Below are 19490 nucleotides of genomic sequence, written 5' to 3'. Positions count from 1 at the left end.
AGTAAAATAAAGAAGAAAAAGGATGATGGGATTTATAAAAAGAAAGTCCTGGTTTCAAATTCTGGCTTTGAAGTTTTTTAGCTGTCTTCCTGGTAAAAGATGTTAAAGATAATAACTTGAAATTTTAGCTACTGTTAAATTATTTGTATTCTGTATTTGGAATATGTGATTTCTGATTTTGGCTGTGTATCAAAATTACCTTATATCCCTTAAATAACTGATTTTGTAATGCTATTTTGGGGAATGACTGGATCAGAATCACTTGGAGAGCATTACGGGTTATTTTTTGTTTTAAATACAGACTTCATAGTCCTACAAAGAAGATTCTGAATGAGACTCAGGGATCTATAGTTTTTCAAAAGTGTTTCAGGTGATTTGATGAATAAAAAACAAGAAACAATCCTTTAAGTTACTTTTATGATCTATAAAAGGGGCCTGTTATCAAATTTTTATTATCTTGACCCATATCTCTCTCCCAAATTGAACATTTCTTTAGGAATGGCTCGATCCACCTATTTTAAAAACTTAGAGAATGTGTATACTTTGATCATTAATTTGAATTAAAATAACAAGGGCAGAAAACCTGAAAGACACTGAAAATATAATTCTAATAACAAAAATAATTTTGAGCAAATGTAATATTCAAAATGCTAGGATATTTGAAGAATAAAATATTTTAAATGTCTTCAAAAATATATCCTAAATGTCTTTTAGTCATTCGGCAAGACCTGGAGATACAAACACGAGGAAGCTACAGTCCCAGTTCTTGAGGAGCTGATACCCTGATAGTGGGAGAAAAGGCATGTCCCAAGGACAGAAGAATAGTCACAAAAGACTGTTTGATTCTACCAGGAGAATCTGATAAAAATGGAGAACAGATCTGCCAAAGTACCTATGAGAAAAGACACAAAAGATTATTTCATTTCACATATGGAACTGAGAAAAATTTTAAGAAGGAAGGGATCCTTAACTGGAATTGTCAAAGATGAAGAGATATTCTTCAAGGAGATAAAAGGAAATAAAGGCCAATAGAGGAAGCACTGTGAACCAGGAAATGGGTGCGAAACAGCAGAATGCCAGGCAGCAAGCTCAAGTGAGTCTGTAGGCTGCAATGCAGGGTGTGATAGACAGGGAGAGGATGGGACACACCACTAAAGAGGAGAGAAGGGAAAACTGATTTTAATAATGGAAACCCTCCTTGCCATTGATATCAGAGGCAGTGGGAACCTGTTAGACAGTTTCGAGTACAAAATTACAATGATCAAATTTGCAATTTAGAAAGGCGATTGCAGCAGTGGAGTGAAATGGAGATGGGAAGAGGTGAAAATACAGACAGGAAGACTAATCAGGCTGCCGCAACAGTCCAAGTTAAAAATGATAAGTAGCTGGCTGAACTAAGGAAGCAGAAGCGAGCCTGAGGAGCAGGGAATGAATAGGAGAGATGTTATCGAAGCACAATTCTCGTTAGTCACTGATATGATGAAGGAGACAAAAGTAATGCATGAATAATGACCTAAGGTTTCAGTTTGTATACATTAAATATGAAAAGTTCCAATTAAACATATTTGGCTAATTTAAACTATTTTCCATGCACTTATTTTGTAATTTCATGTATATGACATATAGCCAAAAAACATATTAGATTAATAGAGTCCAAATCCCTAATTTGGGGAATATAGTTTCACGAAGTCAAGTTATTAAGGAACAAAAAGTACATTTCCATGAGCTGTATATTTAGTGTTGGTCTGAAAATAGCAAAAGGTAGCATTTGGTATTCCAGGTGAATCCTTTCGGTGGTATGTTTTTTAAAGGGTCTGATATTTTGATATCAATTGATATTCATCTATCCTTATTTGATTAAGCTTTTAAATTAATCCTGTGTGTTCATGTGTTTGATAGGACTGTTTGATAATCTGTGAAATGTCTTAACATCCTGAGAAGGAAGGAAATGCATAAATTCGGAAGAAATTTTTTATATGGATTGAATCTGAGAAATGTAACATTCCCTTCACATTTGTTGAGTAGACTGCATAGTTCTTCAGTTCAGTCACTCAGTTGTCTCTGACCCTTTGCAACCCCTGGACTGCAGCATGCCAGGCTTCCCTGTCCATCACCAACTCCTGGAGCTTGCTCAGACTCATGTCCATTGAGTCGGTAATGCCATCCAATTATCTCATCCTCTGTCACATAGTTCTTGCTTGATGCTAAATCCATTTTAAAATTTTCTCCTGAGTTAGTTGCAAGGGCAAAGGACAAGTTCTATGGCCTATTTCACTTCCAAGAATCCCTGTCTTTATGCCAAATGTTCAACAAGTAGAAATAAACATTTATAAAAGAAAAGTCAGCTGTTTTCTCCTGGGAACTATGGATGCTTGTTTCTTAGCTCTAGGCATTTACACGGGCTTTTGTATTTAAAAAAGTAGAGCTAGTGGGAGCCTGGTGGGCTACAGTCCATTGGACACAACTGAGCACAGGCATGCACGCATGCGCGCGCACACACACACACACACACACACAGTGGGATTTTAAGGATCTCAAAGAATAGTTTCTATAATAAAAATAGTACTGTCTTCACCTGGCTCTAGAGGTCTTCTTATCTGTAAAATGCAAGTACTTTGGAAGGGAGAATACGTTAAACCTCATCAAAAATATAAACTTAGTGAGAAGAAGCTGTGTCTGAACCTATGAGAGGAGTGTATGTTGGAGGGTTAATTGTGATTCTCAGGAAAGAGTGGTCACTGAGGAGAGAGACTAGAGGGTGTAGAATCAGAGGTCAAGGGACTGGGGATTGAGAAGCACTTGGAATAATACAAAACTAGGGTATGGTACATCAGTGGAAACTTTCGTCAAATTTCAATTTTTTGCAATATCACTGATAATAGGAAGAACGCCAAAGAATGCTCAATCTACCGCACAATTGCACTCATCCCTCACGCTAGTAATGCTTAAAATTCTCCAAGCCAGGCTTCAGCAATATGTGAACCGTGAACTTCCTGATGTTCAAGCTGGTTTTAGAAAAGGCAGAGGAACCAGAGATCAAATTGCTAACATCCGCTGGGTCATCAAAAAAGCAAGAGGGTTCCAGAAAAACATCTATTTCTGCTTTATTGACTATGCCAAAGCCTTTGACTGTGTGGATCACAATAAACTGTGGAAAATTCTTAAAGAGATGGCATACCAGACCACCTGATCTGCCTCTTGAGAAACCTGCATGCAGGTCAGGAAGCAATAGTTAGAACTGGACATGGAACAACAGACTGGTTCCAAATAGGAAAAGGAGTACGTCAAGGGTGTATATTGTCATCGTGCTTATTTAACTTATATGCAGAGTACATCATGAGAAATGCTGGGCTGAATGAAGCACAAGCTGGAATCAAGATTGGCAGGAGAAATATCAATAACCTCAGATATGCAGATGACACCACCCTTATGGCAGAAAGTGAAGAAGAACTAAAGAGGCTCTTGATGAAAGTGAAAGAGGAGAGTGAAAAAGTTGGCTTAAAGCTCAACATTCAGAAAACTAAGATTATGCCATCCAGTCCCATCACTTCATGGGAAATAAATGGGGAAACAGTGGCTGACTTTATTTTTCTGGGCTCCAAAATCACTGCAGATGGTGATTGCAGCCATGAAATTAAAAGATGCTTACGCCTTGGAAGGAAAGTTATGACCAACCTAGACAGCATATTAACATACAGATGGCTAACAAACACATGAAAAGATGCTCAACATCACTCATTATCAGAGAAATGCAAATCAAAACCACTATGAGGTACCATTTCACACCAGTCAGAATGGCTGCGATCCAAAAGTCTACAAGTAATAAATGCTGGAGAGGGTGTGGAGAAAAGGGAACCCTCTTACACTGTTGGTGGGAATGCAAACTAGTACAGCCACTATGGAGAACAGTGTGGAGATTCCTTAAAAAACTGGAAATAGACATGCCTTATGATCCAGCAATCCCACTGCTGGGCATACACACTGAGAAAACCAGAAGGGAAAGAGACACGAGTACCCCAATGTTCATCGCAGCACTGTTTATAATAGCCAGGACATGGAAGCAACCTAGATGTCCATCAGCAGATGAATGGATAAGAAAGCTGTGGTACATATACACAATGGAGTATTATTCAGCCATTAAAAAGAATACATTTGAATCAGTTCTAATGAGGTGGATGAAACTGGAGCCTATTATACAGAGTGAAGTAAGCCAGAAAGAAAAACACCAATACAGTATACTAACGCATATATATGGAATTTAGAAAGATGGTAACAATAACCCTGTGTACGAGACAGCAAAAGAGACACTGATGTATAGAACAGTCTTATGGACTCTGTGGGAGAGGGAGAGGGTGGGAAGATTTGGGAGAATGGCATTGAAACATGTAAAATATCATGTATGAAATGAGTTGCCGCCAGGTTCGATGCACGATACTGGATGCTTGGGGCTGGTACACTGGGACGACCCAGAGGGATGGAATGGGGAGGGAGGAGGGAGGAGGGTTCAGGATGGGGAACACATGTAAACCTGTGGCGGATTCATTTTGATATTTGGCAAATCTAATACAGTTATGTAAAGTTTAAAAATAAAATAAAATTTAAAAAAAAAAAAAAAAAAGCAGAGACATTACTTTGCCAACAAAGGTCTGTCTAGTCAAGGCTATGGTTTTTCCAGTGGTCATGTAGGGATGTGAGAGTTGGACTATAAGGAAAGCTGAGCACCGAAGAATTGATGCTTTTGAACTGTGGTGTTGGAGAAGACTCTTGAGAGTCCCTTGGACTGCAAGGAGATCCAGCCAGTCCATCCTAAAAATCAGTCCCGGGTGTCTATTAGAAGGACTGATGTTGAAGCTGAAGCTCCAATACTTTGGCCACCTGATGCGGAGAGCTGACTCATTTGAAAAGACCCTGATGCTGGGAAAGATTGAGGGCAGGAGGAGAAGGGGACGACAGAGGGTGAGATGGTTGGATGGCATCATCAACTCGATGCACATGTGTTTGGGTGGACCCCGGGAGTTGGTGATGGACAGGGAGGCCTGGCGTGCTGTGGTTCATGGGGTCACAAAGAGTCAGACACGACTGAGCGACTGAACTGAACTGAACTTGTAGGGAAAATGAGGAGAAGGGGACGACAGAGGGTGAGATGGTTGGATGGCATCATCAACTCGATGGACATGTGTTTGGGTGGACCCCGGGAGTTGGTGATGGACAGGGAGGCCTGGCGTGCTGTGGTTCATGGGGTCACAAAGAGTCAGACACGACTGAGCGACTGAACTGAACTGAACTTGTAGGGAAAAAGTTCCTAATTAATTCAAATGCAGTTCTGATTGTAACATGTCCTTCAGTTTAACTGAAATGATCAGTAATTTTCCGGGTAGGGACTACGGATTGAACACTGAATCTGGAAGCTCTGTTACCAGAACTGTCATGCTTGCCTTCTCAAGCAAAAATTAATTAATCACATTTTTCTTCTTCATTGTCTTTGTCTGTGAAATATTGTCCATCTTCAAAAATATGAGCCCATTTCAGTACTTAAGATGTATTTGAAGATCAGTAGGTCTCTGGAACAAATTGCCAAATAAACCCAGGAACACAGGGTACATTTTTGAAGGCAATAATAATTGATGGGGAGAGTGGAGATTTACAGACATGAAACCATTAACATTGATTATCTCCAATGGGTACAATTAGTTTATGGTAGGAAGGGAGGAGACTGGCATTTTGGATTGAGAAAAGTGACTTTTATCTAATATTTTAAATATCCTTATACTGTCTTTAGTTTTATAAGAACAATGTGGCTATTTTATAGTTCAATGCTAATAAACAATGGATTTAAAAAAGGATAAAATAAAATTAAGACATATAGAAGAACAAGACTACTGAAATTATCATAGTGTAATGGTATGATTTCTGTATGAAATAAGTAAACATTTCTATTTTCTTATATTTAGATGTATATTTGATGAAAACACATAATACAACAACCTATATGTGATTTATTTTCTCTCTACCAGCACTATGAGTATTTACTTATTTATAGGTAGCAGATAATAAAGAACAAAGAGTAAAAAATTGTTAACAAATGCAGATGTGGCCTGAAGAATTTAGAAGGATCAAAGAAAAGATCATCAGCATTCCTGTATCTTGAACTAAAGGGCAATAATCAAACTCTATTATTTAAAGATGAGGAAAATGGGGAAAAAAATAAAGAAAATTTGGTATTTTGCAGGAAAGGAAATGAGAGTATAAATAGACTTATAAAGAGAAATAAAAATTCAAAGCACTGAACAAATAGGAAGAAAATGAGCATTTATTGAACACTTCTATTCACTAGAAGCAGATTTCATTCCATCTTTCAATCCCCCTAGGCATTTGTCTTATTACCCTCATTTGAAAGATCAAGAAATTAAAGTTCAAAGATGTTATGCAGGGTAGTCAGGATCACACAGGTCAAGGAGCAAATCTCTGCTTTGTCTGTGTTTAAAGTCCATTACTTTTTTATCTGGACAGTATGTTGAGGAACTGACAATACAAACTGATAAAAGCCTGGACATTGTTCAGAGGGGCAGGAGGGAGGGGGAGAGCATAAATGAGAACAGAAGGAACAGAGAGAGAGAGAAAGAGACAGAGAGAGAGAGTGTGTGCGTGTGTGCACGCCTGCATGTGAGTGTCCTGGGATGCTATGCAGCCATCAGGAAACCTTTTCTCTACTTGGTGAAAGACAAAATTTTAAAAACGACTTGAAATTGCTACTTAAAGCTACCCAAGTGGCTGTGGTTTTATGAGTGACTCATATACAAAGTAAAAGTATATTCCAATTCTGATTTGTTCCAGATTTTATATCATGGTATTATGTATTAAAAGTAAAGACTATATTTTTCTGATTATAAACCAAAACCTACATATAGAGATAAACATTTGAATGAACAGAAAAAAATATGAAATCAAATATTATCCCACTCCTGAAATATAACCACTATTAACATTTTATTGTCATTCTTCAAAATGCAGATGTATTCCCATCGAAATCAAGTGAAATTGTATATCCTTCTTATGTAACTGTATGTCAGGTACTTAAATACTATTAAAATTTAATATTCAACCAACCTATCAAGAATAGGAAAATGAATCAATTTAAAATCATATTAGCTTATTGCTAGTGTTACCTAGAAATAAATACATTAACCACTAAAGCCTTCTTTTCCTTAAACAATTTCTTTCACTATCTGCTAGAACAGTTAACATAAGAATGAAAGATATAAAAATCTGTTTATAAAACCCATGTTGTGAATGGCTCCTCCTTCACTGTGGTGATTTTGTGCAACATACAACCTATACTGCCTTTCATAGATTATCACACAGCCCTCTTCATCCTAGCTCTGTAGTTTTTCAATGTTTATTGTTCATTTCAATCCATGAGTCAAAAGCATAAATTAAAATACTGTATGGCTTACTTGGAGACACAGTAAGAACATATTCTCCTTCTACAAATAAACTGAACCTGAAAAAAGCAAACTCCAGTAGAAAATACTAACTATTGTCCTTGCATTGAAATTTACCCATTTCTTGCAGTGACTACTCACTTTTCACTTAAGAACTCCCCTGATTATTTTAAAGTTAAATGGAAAATGGTTCTAGTCCCTTCCCGACTAATCACATAACACCAGTGTCAATCTAGTTTGGAACCAGATACATATTACCTGTTTATGTTATCAACATCATTATGTGTGTATTGGTCAGTTCTCTACATGAATTATCATGTAAATAAATATGCAAGCACTAATACTTACTAAATGCACAATCTGGGACAAGTTATTTAAGCTCTCTGAATTGTAGTTTCCTTATTTACATAATGGAGAGAATATTGATCGTGTGGTGGTCTTGGAAGAATTAAAGGAAATAAATTGTTCTAAATGAGCCAGTCAATGCCTCCTGTCTTCAGAGAAAATAGGACCCCAACCACAGACCTTGCTAAAGGGGCAGACCTAAGCATAATGTCCTGTCAGCCACAGACATTTGGTTCACAAGTTAATTGGTATATGTGATGTTGAACCAATCACATGCACTCTCTGAGAAATTAGCACATTAAAACACTGGATGATCTAAGTTAAATGAACTACAGAAACTGACCAACATGATCATGAAGTTAGAGTCAATGAATATAAGAAAAGTATATCAATGCCCCAGCACACCAGACACTGAAATAGAGACCATTGTTAGGCAATATAGTCTTTTGCTGATAAAAACAGTCTCTTCCCCATGAAAACAAATGCAAATAGAATCATTGTTTAAAAAAAAAAGATGAGAATGGAAGAAAGGAAGAGAGAGAGAGAAAGGAGAAACAGGGAGAGAAAGACAGAAAGATGAAGAGGAAGGAAGAAAGGAAGGAAGGAAAAAATACTAAGTCTCAGAGAAATGCAAATGGAGAAGCTGTCTGTTTTCAATTTCACATGAGGTCTTGGAGGTAATGAGGCTACACTTTCAAACAGAATTTTCTATATCTTTCCAATAAATTCTCGGAGTTTGAATTTGTTGGACTGGTTTTCTAATCCTAAGAATTCCTTATCTGAATGAAAAGAGCATAGCATCATGAACAAAGAGCATAGCACCATTTCCAGCACACACTAGATACTTGATGAGTGGAAGCTGTCACTAAACCAAGTTATAAACCCAAGACTTCCCTGCTGGAGCAGATAGGAATCCACCGCCAGTGCAGACGACACTGGTTTGATCCCCGGTTTGGGAAGATTCCACACGCACCTGTGTGTCAAAGCTACTGAAGTCCATGTGCCTAGAGCCTGTGCTCCACAAGAGAAGCCACCACAATGAGAAGCCAGGGCACTACAAAGAAGAGTAGCCCTCGCTTTTGCAACAAGATAAAGCCTGTGCAAAGCAACAAAGACCCAGCACAACCAAAAATAAAAATAAATAAATAAACTATAAATTCAAAGAACAAGGAAGACAATACAACTGTCATGGATTTTAATTTTTTTAAAAAATCATGTAAACCACATAAATGAAATACTTCCTGTTAAGCCAAACTGTCTTTGCCAGAAATGATACTTGGCCTTATCTTGGCTTCTTATAAGTCCAATCCAAGTATAAAGGAAACACAGACCTCTCCTCTACTCACCCACTTTACACCTACTAAAAAATCGTAAACACTTACAACATTCAATGCCATAATGATTACAAAATTGATACAGACTGCAGCAGCGGAAGTTGCAAACTGCCAGTGTTGTTTGATGAAATTCCACTTGAATGATGCAAACTGTTCCATGACAACCAGGCGATACACCACAACTGCGAACACTGCAGTGATCACCAGGGAAATCTACAAGAGGGGAGACCGGAAGAGACACCCACGTTTTGCATTATTAAAAAAATAAAAGCAACAACATAGATCCAAAACATTGACCCCAAAAGCTAAAGAAATCTACTTTTCCAAGAAAGCGTACATAAATTTAAAATTTCTTTTAAAGAACTGAGTTACATTAGAGTCAAAATAAACAGTGTAAGACTCAGTTGTTTTAGTGTGATACGTTGTTCAAATCTCAACTGTCACATGAATGCTTGGTTTTAAAACAGAGGATCTAATTTTAGGATGACTTACATAATTTCCATTTTTTCTTAGATGATCTTTGTTTCTCCCAGACAGTATTTTATTTAAAAATATATACAAACTCCCTCTGCAATTACTGCATGACCTGCTGTGATTTTTATTTTGTTTAATAGTATGTATGTACTACCAACATACTGAACAGGATACAGTTTCTTACCCCCTCAGGGTCACAAAATGAGTTGGTATTTTAGAACTTCTTTCTAAACCTGGAATCCCACAATATTCTGAGATTCTACTTTACCATGAAGAATATTCCTGAGATAGAAACAAGAAGACGAGTGACTTTGTCTGAGGAAGGCTGATGTGGTTCAGGTTTTCCACTGATAGGATTCACTCGCTCCATCTTGTAATACTTTGCTTCAAACTGGGGACGAAGGGTTTCCTATGAGAAAAACGAAAATTAGTTAAATATCTAAGGCATAAATTTAAAAATCATCCAATATTGACTAAATTCTTGGAATTTGGCCTACTTCTATGTCGAGTCTTGGCAAGGAAGCAACTTGTAAAAAATTAGATGCAAGATAATTTCCAGATAAACCCTAAACTATATTTTAATTAGCATGGAATTTAAGGAAACATTATAGAAGTGCTCTGGAAAAAGTACATATTTCATCATTGGTGTCTATTATATTCATAAGATAACATTGTTGTTAGTAACACAAAAAAAAATCAAGGGAAAACTGAATTGTGTTTAGCTGCTTCCTGCTTGGACGTTAAGGCAGTGAGTGATTTCCTACATCATATGTTATTCCAGTTTCTTATCTCCTGGTCTCTTAACATCCTACCTCCTCTTCTTCCCATTCAATAAGGTCCCAAGTATAGGTTAGTGTACTTCTTCTCCTTTTCCAAAACTCCAGGAAGACTGTGGCTATAAATAAGAATAATAATATTACTATTATAATTCTTACCTGATGACATCACATTCTGTCATCATTGCCTTTCTTCTTTGAATTGATGCATTTATATCATATTATTAAATAATTAAAATTAACTACATTTAATTTGTATTAAATTCATACAGCTGCAATTTTTCTTCCCTTACCTTCTTCTATATAAATTATCAACATGCACTCTCAATGGAGAGTGATTCTTTCTATTGGAATAAATAAGCAGAGACTTTTGGTAGCATGACCTTGATCTTGTGAAACTGGATTGGAGATGAAGCTGGAGGATAAGAGGCCTTCAGTGGAAAAGGGAGCTTAGTTATCAGGGAAAAGCTGGGTTTCCTGTGCATCGTGGAGGTAGAAGAGCATTTCAAAACAGCTGAAGATGACGCCCAGTAATTCTGCTCCTTAGCAACTATGCATTTATTTTTTCACTCTTATCTCACTGACTATCATGTATACTTTTCTCAACATTACAAAAATTTCACAGATGCACATGCTGCATCCAGTCCTTGTACCTTCATGTCTCATGTCCATTTCCAGTGGCTTTCCTTTGTGATCCAAATTCAATGGCACAGAGTAACAGAATCACAGGGTCAAGCATGTAAGAGTAGTAAGGTCCTATGTGTTCAGTTCACTTCAGTCACTCAGTAATGTCCGACTCTTTGCTGCTCCATGAACCACAGTACGCAAGGCCTCCCTGTCCATCACCAACTCCCAGAGTCCACCCAAACCCATGTCCATTGTGTTCGTGATGCCATCCAACCATCTCATCCTCTGTCATCCCCTTCTCCTCCTGCCTTCAATCTTTTCCAGCATCAGGGTCTTTTCAAATGAGTCAGCTCTCCGCATCAGGTGGCCAAAGTATTGGAGTTTCAGCTTCAATATCAGTCCTTCCAATGAACACCCAGGACTGATCTCCTTTAGGATGGACTGGTTAGATCTCCTTGCAGTCCAAGGGACTCTCAGGAGTCTTCTCCAACACCATAGTTCAAAAGCACAGTTCTATGTGTAGTTTGAAGTTATTTATTTTAATTTACCAAAAAACAAGGTCCAGAGTGATCAATATATATCACTGACCTTGCCAAAGCATCTAGAACTTTTTCCTGTACCTGTTTTTTTCCCACACTTGAAGGTTAAGTCTCTTAAGGGCCTTTTTCCCCTTAGCATTTTAGTGCTTTGCACACTGAAAATGTTTAATAAATGAACTGAATTACTGAACAACTCAGGGATTGCAACTCTAATTCCTGTGCAAGTGTTCTTTGCATTATTCCAGAGGTTTTCATGGAATGCTCCATGGAATTTCACTGACAACATTGGAAGAGAGAGAGTCCCTTGACAGAGAATCCCTTTCTTTATATAAATATATATTGAGCAGTCATGTTCAAATTTTATTTGGAAAAATAATTATTGTTGAAAAAGTTTAAAAACTACTTCACTATACTTTGAAGAAGAGGAGTAGCTAATGAGAGGGGGATCAGGGGCAAGAGGTCAGTTCCAAACACAAATGAATTTAAGCATGTCTGAATATATTGAGCCCCCAAAAGAATTCCAAGTATTATTTTCACCAGAAGAGATAAGGATTTGAAGCCTTCTTAAAAGGAGACCCAGCTGAAATGAGATTGTGTCAGAGCAAATGCTCGGCCTCATCAATGGGGACAACATCCGAGAACAACTGAAGAGTCCTCCATTCCCCAGATATTTTTTCAGCGACATCTGCAAGCAGAATGTGCTTACCCCACACAGCATTGCAACATCACTATACATGAGGTAGAAACAGAAACCTCACTAAACAGGTTCTACAATCAACAGAAGGGCCATGAATATGGGACATTTTAAATTTCCCTGCTTAGGACAAGTTATTGATTTTCTGGTTAATGCTTTACAGAAATGCAATTAGTAGAGCTTTTTATGCATGAATATCTAGTAGATTAATCAATGGAAAGAGCCTATGTGTGAAATAGTAGATTTTGAATATTTGGGCTGGATTGTACTTGAGTCAGTCACCACTGATTAGTTGTAGAACTGGCTAGTCAAGACTTTCTTGTCTGGTTAAATTTCCTCTTTGTCCAAAGACACAGAATCTTTTTCTAACTTTACTTCCAATTTTCCTCTCCTTCTGTCTCTCTAAAAATACTAAGTAAGAAATAAAACAATACATATCTATGTTCTAAAAACATGAGAAGGCCAGTATTTGATATAAGCACTGAAAATCCTTACCAATTTCTAAAATCAGATATTCTTCCCCATAGGAAACTTCATTAAGAAATAAAAAGCTACACATAAATAGCATTGTGCTATATTAAAATACGAGAACTCTCACCACAGTCCTGACCAGAGCAGACTTTTAAATTTGATGGAATGTGTCTAAGTTAACTCTTCCTGTCACTCAATATGGTATTGGCATTTGTACATTAAATAAGCATTCAGTAGCACCTGTTCACATTAAAATGGATACTAAATGAATTGCTAAAAAATTAGGTGTCTACACAAATAACTTGTTAACTTTTTTTGCCATGCATTTTTAATAAATACAATTTAATCTTTTTAAAGTTATGGATTTAATTTTCTCCGGATATTTCTTCTTCTTACCATTCATATATTTGATATAACTTCTTTAATTAAGTCTGTGGAATATTTTCTGATTATAAATATAACACCAATGAAAGTAACAGAAACCTAGGAATGCCTGCCATTTATAAGGCTTTCAGTAAATGCATACTGAAATGAGTAAATTAAACTGTAAAGAATAGAAGTCACCTACAATTCCACATTCATAAACAGCCACTACTTCAATTTTGGCAATCCCATCCAAAGTATTTTACTAAAGAAGTGTATTTAGGGCTGATACGTTGCTGACACTCAGAGATGCAACCATTTGTTTTTGTTAAGTTGCTAAGTCATATTCACCTCTTTGCAACCCCATGGACTGCAGCATGTCAGGCTCCCCTGTCCTTCACTATCTTCCAGAGTTTGCTCAGATTTATGTTCATTGAGTTGGCGATGCTATCTAACCATCTCATCCTCTGCTGCCCCCTTCTCCTTTTGCCTTCAATCTTTCCCATCATGAGGGTCTTTTCAACTGAGTTGGCTCTTTGCATCAGGTGGCCAAAGAATTGGAATTTCAGCTTCAGCATCAGTCCTTCCAATGAATATTTAGGATTGATTTCCTTTAGGATTGACTGGTTTGATCTTGCTGTTCAAGGGAATCTCAAGAGTCTTCTCCACGACTCAAAAGCATCCATTCTTTGTTTTTGTTTTTCTTTTCTCTTTTCTGTCATAAATGAGCCTGGTTGTTCATTTATGACAGGGAAAAAGAAAAAAAAATTCATAATTGAACCCTCTAAAGGCATCATGCCCTTCACAGGTTGGCTCTTCCTCTCCAGGAAACCTTCACCAGGATGGGGTACATGTAGCATTAACCCCTGGAACGGCTCTGGCCTCCAGGAAAGAGCTCCAGAACTAAAGTCAATATCCATTCTGATTGTCCAGTAAGGAGTCCTAGTTCCAAGCATGGTTAAATATTTGCCTTTTCACCTTATAAACATCCCCCTGGAATTGAATCCTTAGAAATGTACTTGGCATCATAGGTGAATGCCAACAACTATCAAAGAAATTACTAACTTCATTTTTACAATAAATACAATTTATCTTCTTGATCAAGTTATAATGACCCCCAAAAGACCATCTAGGAATGACAATGTGGTGCTGGAGAAAGAGCATGGCTTGGGGTACAGATGTTCTGGTTTTGAAAACTACCTATATTCTTTTCTAATTATGTGACCTTAGACTAATGAAAAATGATAAGCCTTTGTTTTCACAATTTAAAAACAAGAATAGCAAAATCATCTTCTTAGAGGTGTTGTACAAATTAATCTTAAATTAAGGTATAATTTATAAATGATCTAACATCTAACTATTATTCATTCATTTGAAGAATATAATAGATCATGTTGTTGTTGCTTAGTTGTTAAGTCATGTTCAACTCTTTACGACCCCGTGGACTGTAGCCCACCAGACTCCTCTAGCCAGGGATTCTCCAGGCAAGAATACTGGAGTGTGCCATTTCCTTCTCCAGGGACTCTCCTGACCCTGGGATCAAACCCACATCTCCTGCACTGGCAGGCAAATTCTTTTCCATTGAGCCAGCAGGGCAATCCCATAATAAATTATAATAATCTTTTTTTCAACATTCTGTTAGTTATTATACATAGGGAACTTGGTAGAGAAAGTTCTTGGTTTCACTGAATAAAGCTACTATATATTTTTTCTGTAGGAAACATGCTTTTTCAATTATTTATATTTTGACTGTTTTATAAAAATTCAGTCATATGTGTCATAACACTGCCCATCTTTTTCTGGTGACCCAGCAAGCCATTTATACTGTTCTTTTTCTTCTTTTGTATTTAAGACTGTAAAGCTGCCTCTAGAGCAGAGGTCCCCAACCTTTGGGCCACGGACCAGTACCTCCTGTCAGATCAGTGGTGGCGTCAGACTAGAAATCAAATGCATGATAAATGCAATGCGCTTGTATCATCCTGATTCCATTCCCCTGCCTCTGGTCCAATGAAAAACTGTCTTCCATAAAACTGGTGAAGTGCAGTGAAGTCAAAGCTGCTCAGTCATGTCCAACTCTTTGCAACCCCCTGAACTATACAGTCCGTGGAATTCTCCAGGCCAGAATACTGAAGTGGGTAGCTGTTTCCTTCTCCAGGGGATCTTCCCAACCCAATAATCAAACCTATGTCTCCCACATTTCAGGCACATTCTTTACCAGCTGAGCCACCAGGGAAGCCAAGAATACTGGAGTGGGTAGCCTATCCCTTCTCCAGTGGATCCTCCTGATCCAGGAATCAAACCAGGGTCTCCTGGATTGCAGGCAGATTCTTTACCAACTGAGACATCAGGGAAGCCCATGAAACTGGTCCCTGTGCCAAAAAGCTTGGGGACCACTGCTAGAATAAATAATTCAATTCAAAATTATTTTTGAGAGCACAATGTCTATTATTAGAGCGCACACAAAAAAAAAAAGAAAAAGAAAAAGAAAATGAGTTGCATCATAGTCTCAAAGAGGAAGAAGAAAACTACCATTATAGAGCACTTTCAAATTTCAAGACTTTGTGTTAGACATATTTTTAATTAGCTCCTATCATTTCCACAACAACCCAGGAGAAGTAAAGATTATTATCTCCTTCAGTAGAGAAGCAAATCGAAGCTCTTGGAGATTAAGTTACCTGAGGAAGTCACTTGGCTGAAATTCAAATCTAATCCAAACACTGACCTTTTTCTACGCTAAAGGAAAAACTATTGCTAAACATGGTCTGATACAGAACTTTTTGAGCTACATAATCTGCAACATCCTTCTGGGAAGAAATTAGCATCACAGACAAAATGTTTGAGCAGATTTCTAATAGACCTAAATGAGATTGAGAGTGACCTATTAATCAGAAGTCACCCTTTTTTGTTTTCTTTGGAATCTTAAAAATGATTACTAACAATTTTCTTTTCTTATAAATGTCTCTACCAAGATAGAAATCTTTGCATTGGTCTTTTAGAAGACTTTTCCTTTGCAATCAAACTCAAATAAAAATTTGACACGTTATAACTTAATTGTCTGAAAAGACTATTATTTTTCCTTTATTAGACGACTGTATCTAAATTTGTGAAGGTGGACATGCAGAAGTAAGCATAATGCTTCTGGGTTCACAATTCAAGCAAACACTCAGTTAGTCCCAGAATAATTAAACTGCTTCTATTTACAATTTTGATGTGTCTAATAGTTCCCTGTAGACATAGCCAGAATCTCTGATTTTTCCAAATATGGCTGAGGGAGTGGCCAAGTGTTTTTGATAGCTAAGTATTGCAAGGTTTCCATAATTAGGGATACATGAAGTTTGCATTTAGTGAGATATGTTTATGTGATTTGCAGGCACTTCCAAGTGTTGTTCAATTATTGCCAGTTATCCTAATGTAGCAATGGCTTCTGAGGTGACTCCTCCAGTTCACATGATGACTCTTTCAGGTGCCAGGCTAGGGGACGTATGAAGAGATGCACATGTTCTATGGTATCCAGTACTGATAATGGAATAGAAATAAGATCTAAAATATATGGGGCCAGAAACTACTCCATGAGAATTATTTCACAAACTTTAAGTCATATATGAAACACATCAGAGATTTTCTCAGAGTTCCAACAATATTAAAATGCGCACGGCATTATCAGTTATGAAGTTGAAATAAGCCTTTCAAAACTGCTAATATGGGGACTTGCCTGGTAGCCCAGTGGTTGAGAATCTGCCTTGCAATGTAGGGAACAAAGGTTTAACCCCTGATCAGGGAACTAAGATCCCACATGCTGTGGAGCAACAAAGCCCCTGCACCTTAACTGGAGAGTCTGGGTGCCATCCTCAACAACTGGAGAATCTGTGCACCATCCTTAAAGATCCCACATGATGCAATGAAGATCCCATGTGCCACAGCCAAAACTTGAGGCAGCAAAACAAATTAATAAATCTTTTTTAAAAACTGTCAAAAATAATAAAATAACTTTCAATAATTGTGCTAGAGGAAGAAGAAAAACTGAATGACTTCTCCATTCCTTCCATGAAATATCTTTTTAAACATCATACACAGATATTGGGATTCCCTAGTGGCTCAGACGGTAAAGAATCTGCCTGCAATGCAGCAGACACAGGTTCGATCCCTGGGTCAGGAAGATGCCCTGGAGAAGGAGATGGCAACACACCCCAGTATTCTTGGCCTGGAGAACTCCATGGACAGAGGGGCCTGGCAGGCTACAGTACATGGTGTCACAAAGAGTTGGACACGACTAAGTGACTAAAACATGCATAGATAATAAAAAAAATGCAGATAAAAAAGTAAGACAAAGAGCATTTACAGAGATGTGTTAGACAACTAATTAATTAAAATATTATTACTTTTATGGATTTTGATTTTATGTAGCATTTGAAGTTTTTAAAATTTGTAAACTTTTGATATTTTTATTTTGCATTCTTTCCCTAAAGAGAGCTTCCAAAATTGTTTATCTCCTTCCAATGAATAGCTATTGTGCATCAGACACAAATGTTCCAGATAGCCTGTTCAAATGTTTTACACATACTCACAAAATCCTCCATGTTCAAGAAATTAAGTTATTGTTATTTTATTGGTAATGCTGCAAAAGTTCAGAAAGTATAGTAGACTTGTCCCCAAATGAACTGGACCCTAGAAGACCAGCTCACTGTGACACCTATTTGGTTTAAAGTATTCATTCAGAGAAGAGGATTTATGACAACGCTAGGTGTTTTTAATAAGGATTCTCTCCTGATGCAACACAAAACTGCCTTCCTTTTACTGTAGCTAAGAGCTGATAGAACTGTCAGCTTAGTTAAACCTAACATGTTTTCATTGTTCTCTGCAAAATGTTTATATTGCTCCTAGTCCTCCAAACAGATGAGAAAAACAGTAGTCATTGTTATTTTTTGCCCATGAACTTAATGTCAAAATCCCCTTTAGGTCATGAATAACTTCTTTTTCTTCTGTCCCTGCTTTTGAGCCAAGGAACAAATCTGGATTCTTAAAGTATATAGACCTAGCCTAGGTATCTCACTCTCTCCTCACTCTGCTCCTTTCCAGGTCATGGCTCAGTGCTCAGAACACTTAGCAAATAAACTGTTAAAAACTCTTTTGTTATGAGTTTCAGTTCAGTTCAGTTCAGTTCAGTTGCTCAGTTGTGTCTGACTCTTTATGACCCCATGGACTGCAGCTCGCCAGGCCTCCCCTGTCTGTCACCAATTCCTGGAGTTTACCCAAACTCATGTCCATTGAGTCAGTGATGCCATCCAGCCATCTCACCATCTGCCGTCCCCTTCTCCTCCTGCCCTCAATCTTTCCCAACCTCAGGGTCTTTTCAAATGAGTCAGCTCTTCGCATCAGGTGGCCAAAGTATTGAAGTTTCAGCTTCAACATCAGTCCTTCCAATGAACACTCAGAACTGATCTCCTTTAGGACAGACTGGTTGGATCTCCTTGCAGTCCAAGGGACTCTCAAGAGTCTTCTCCAACACCACAGTTAAAAAATATCAATTCTTCAGCGCTCAGCTTTCTTTATTGTCCAACTCTCACATCCATACATAACTACTGGAAAAACCATGGCCTTGACTAGATGGACCTTTGTTGGCAAAGTTGTGAGGTTATAACTTGTTACTCTAACTTTTCAAACCAGAAAGAAACAAATTAGAAATGACAGGATTTTTTAATTATCCATCTTGATTTTTTTTAAAGGCAGGATTAATAAATCACTTGGATCTCTTCTTAAAGGTAGAAAAATAAACTACAATATTATCAATCTGCCAGTTTTGCCACTTTATTATATTTAAAGCCGGTTGTAACTTGATTTAATTAAATTCATATCAAAATACATCACATAGTTGATAAATAAGGCAATGGCCATCTAAAGATTCTATAATGAAATTAGGATTCTAAAAGATGTGAACTTGTATAATAGAATACTCCATCATACGGGAATGAATCAGTTGTGCAGTATTTCTACACAGTGGAATATCATGCAGTTGTTAAAGAGAGCAATATCATTTACCAGCAGGCTGCTACTGCCTGCTTGGAAAGAAAAGTTGCTTTAGGTGCTAGCAGTAAAAGGCTTCCCTTCAGAACTCTTTCATCAGCAGGAGTCTAGAGGGAGCTCAGAATTCTCCATCCTGGCAAGATGTTCCTTCGCCTCCTGCTCAACTGAAACAAGTAAGGGACACTTAGGGGACACTCCTGAAACTTCACTTTCTATGTGACATTTTCAGGTGATGGCTACGTGTCTCCCACACCGACAGGTGCCAAAGATGAGGCATTGAATTTCTTGCTCCTCGTTGCTGCTTCAAGACTAGTTTTTCTCTCCCTCCTCCTTAAAGATTCACAGACTTGAGTCTCATATTATCAGTTCATACTTTCTACCCTCTTTCTCTGTGAAAGCCATTT

At 37.6% G+C, this 19490-nt stretch overlaps 1 protein-coding gene across 1 annotated transcript in view; it reads right to left on the bottom strand.

Annotated features, from left to right (window-relative positions):
• ANO3 (anoctamin 3) overlaps positions 1–19490 on the bottom strand; it is a 452166-nt gene that overhangs the window by 43874 nt on the left and 388802 nt on the right. Inside the window, 3 exon segments of the mRNA XM_055549165.1 lie at positions 9170–9334; positions 9864–10004; positions 10408–10490. Of these exon segments, the coding sequence (XP_055405140.1) occupies positions 9170–9334; positions 9864–10004; positions 10408–10490 (389 nt within the window).

Source organism: Bubalus kerabau, chromosome 15, assembly GCF_029407905.1.
Source record: "Bubalus kerabau isolate K-KA32 ecotype Philippines breed swamp buffalo chromosome 15, PCC_UOA_SB_1v2, whole genome shotgun sequence".
NCBI classification, from domain to species: Eukaryota; Metazoa; Chordata; class Mammalia; order Artiodactyla; family Bovidae; genus Bubalus; species Bubalus kerabau.
This window is presented reverse-complemented; position numbering and strand designations above follow the sequence as displayed.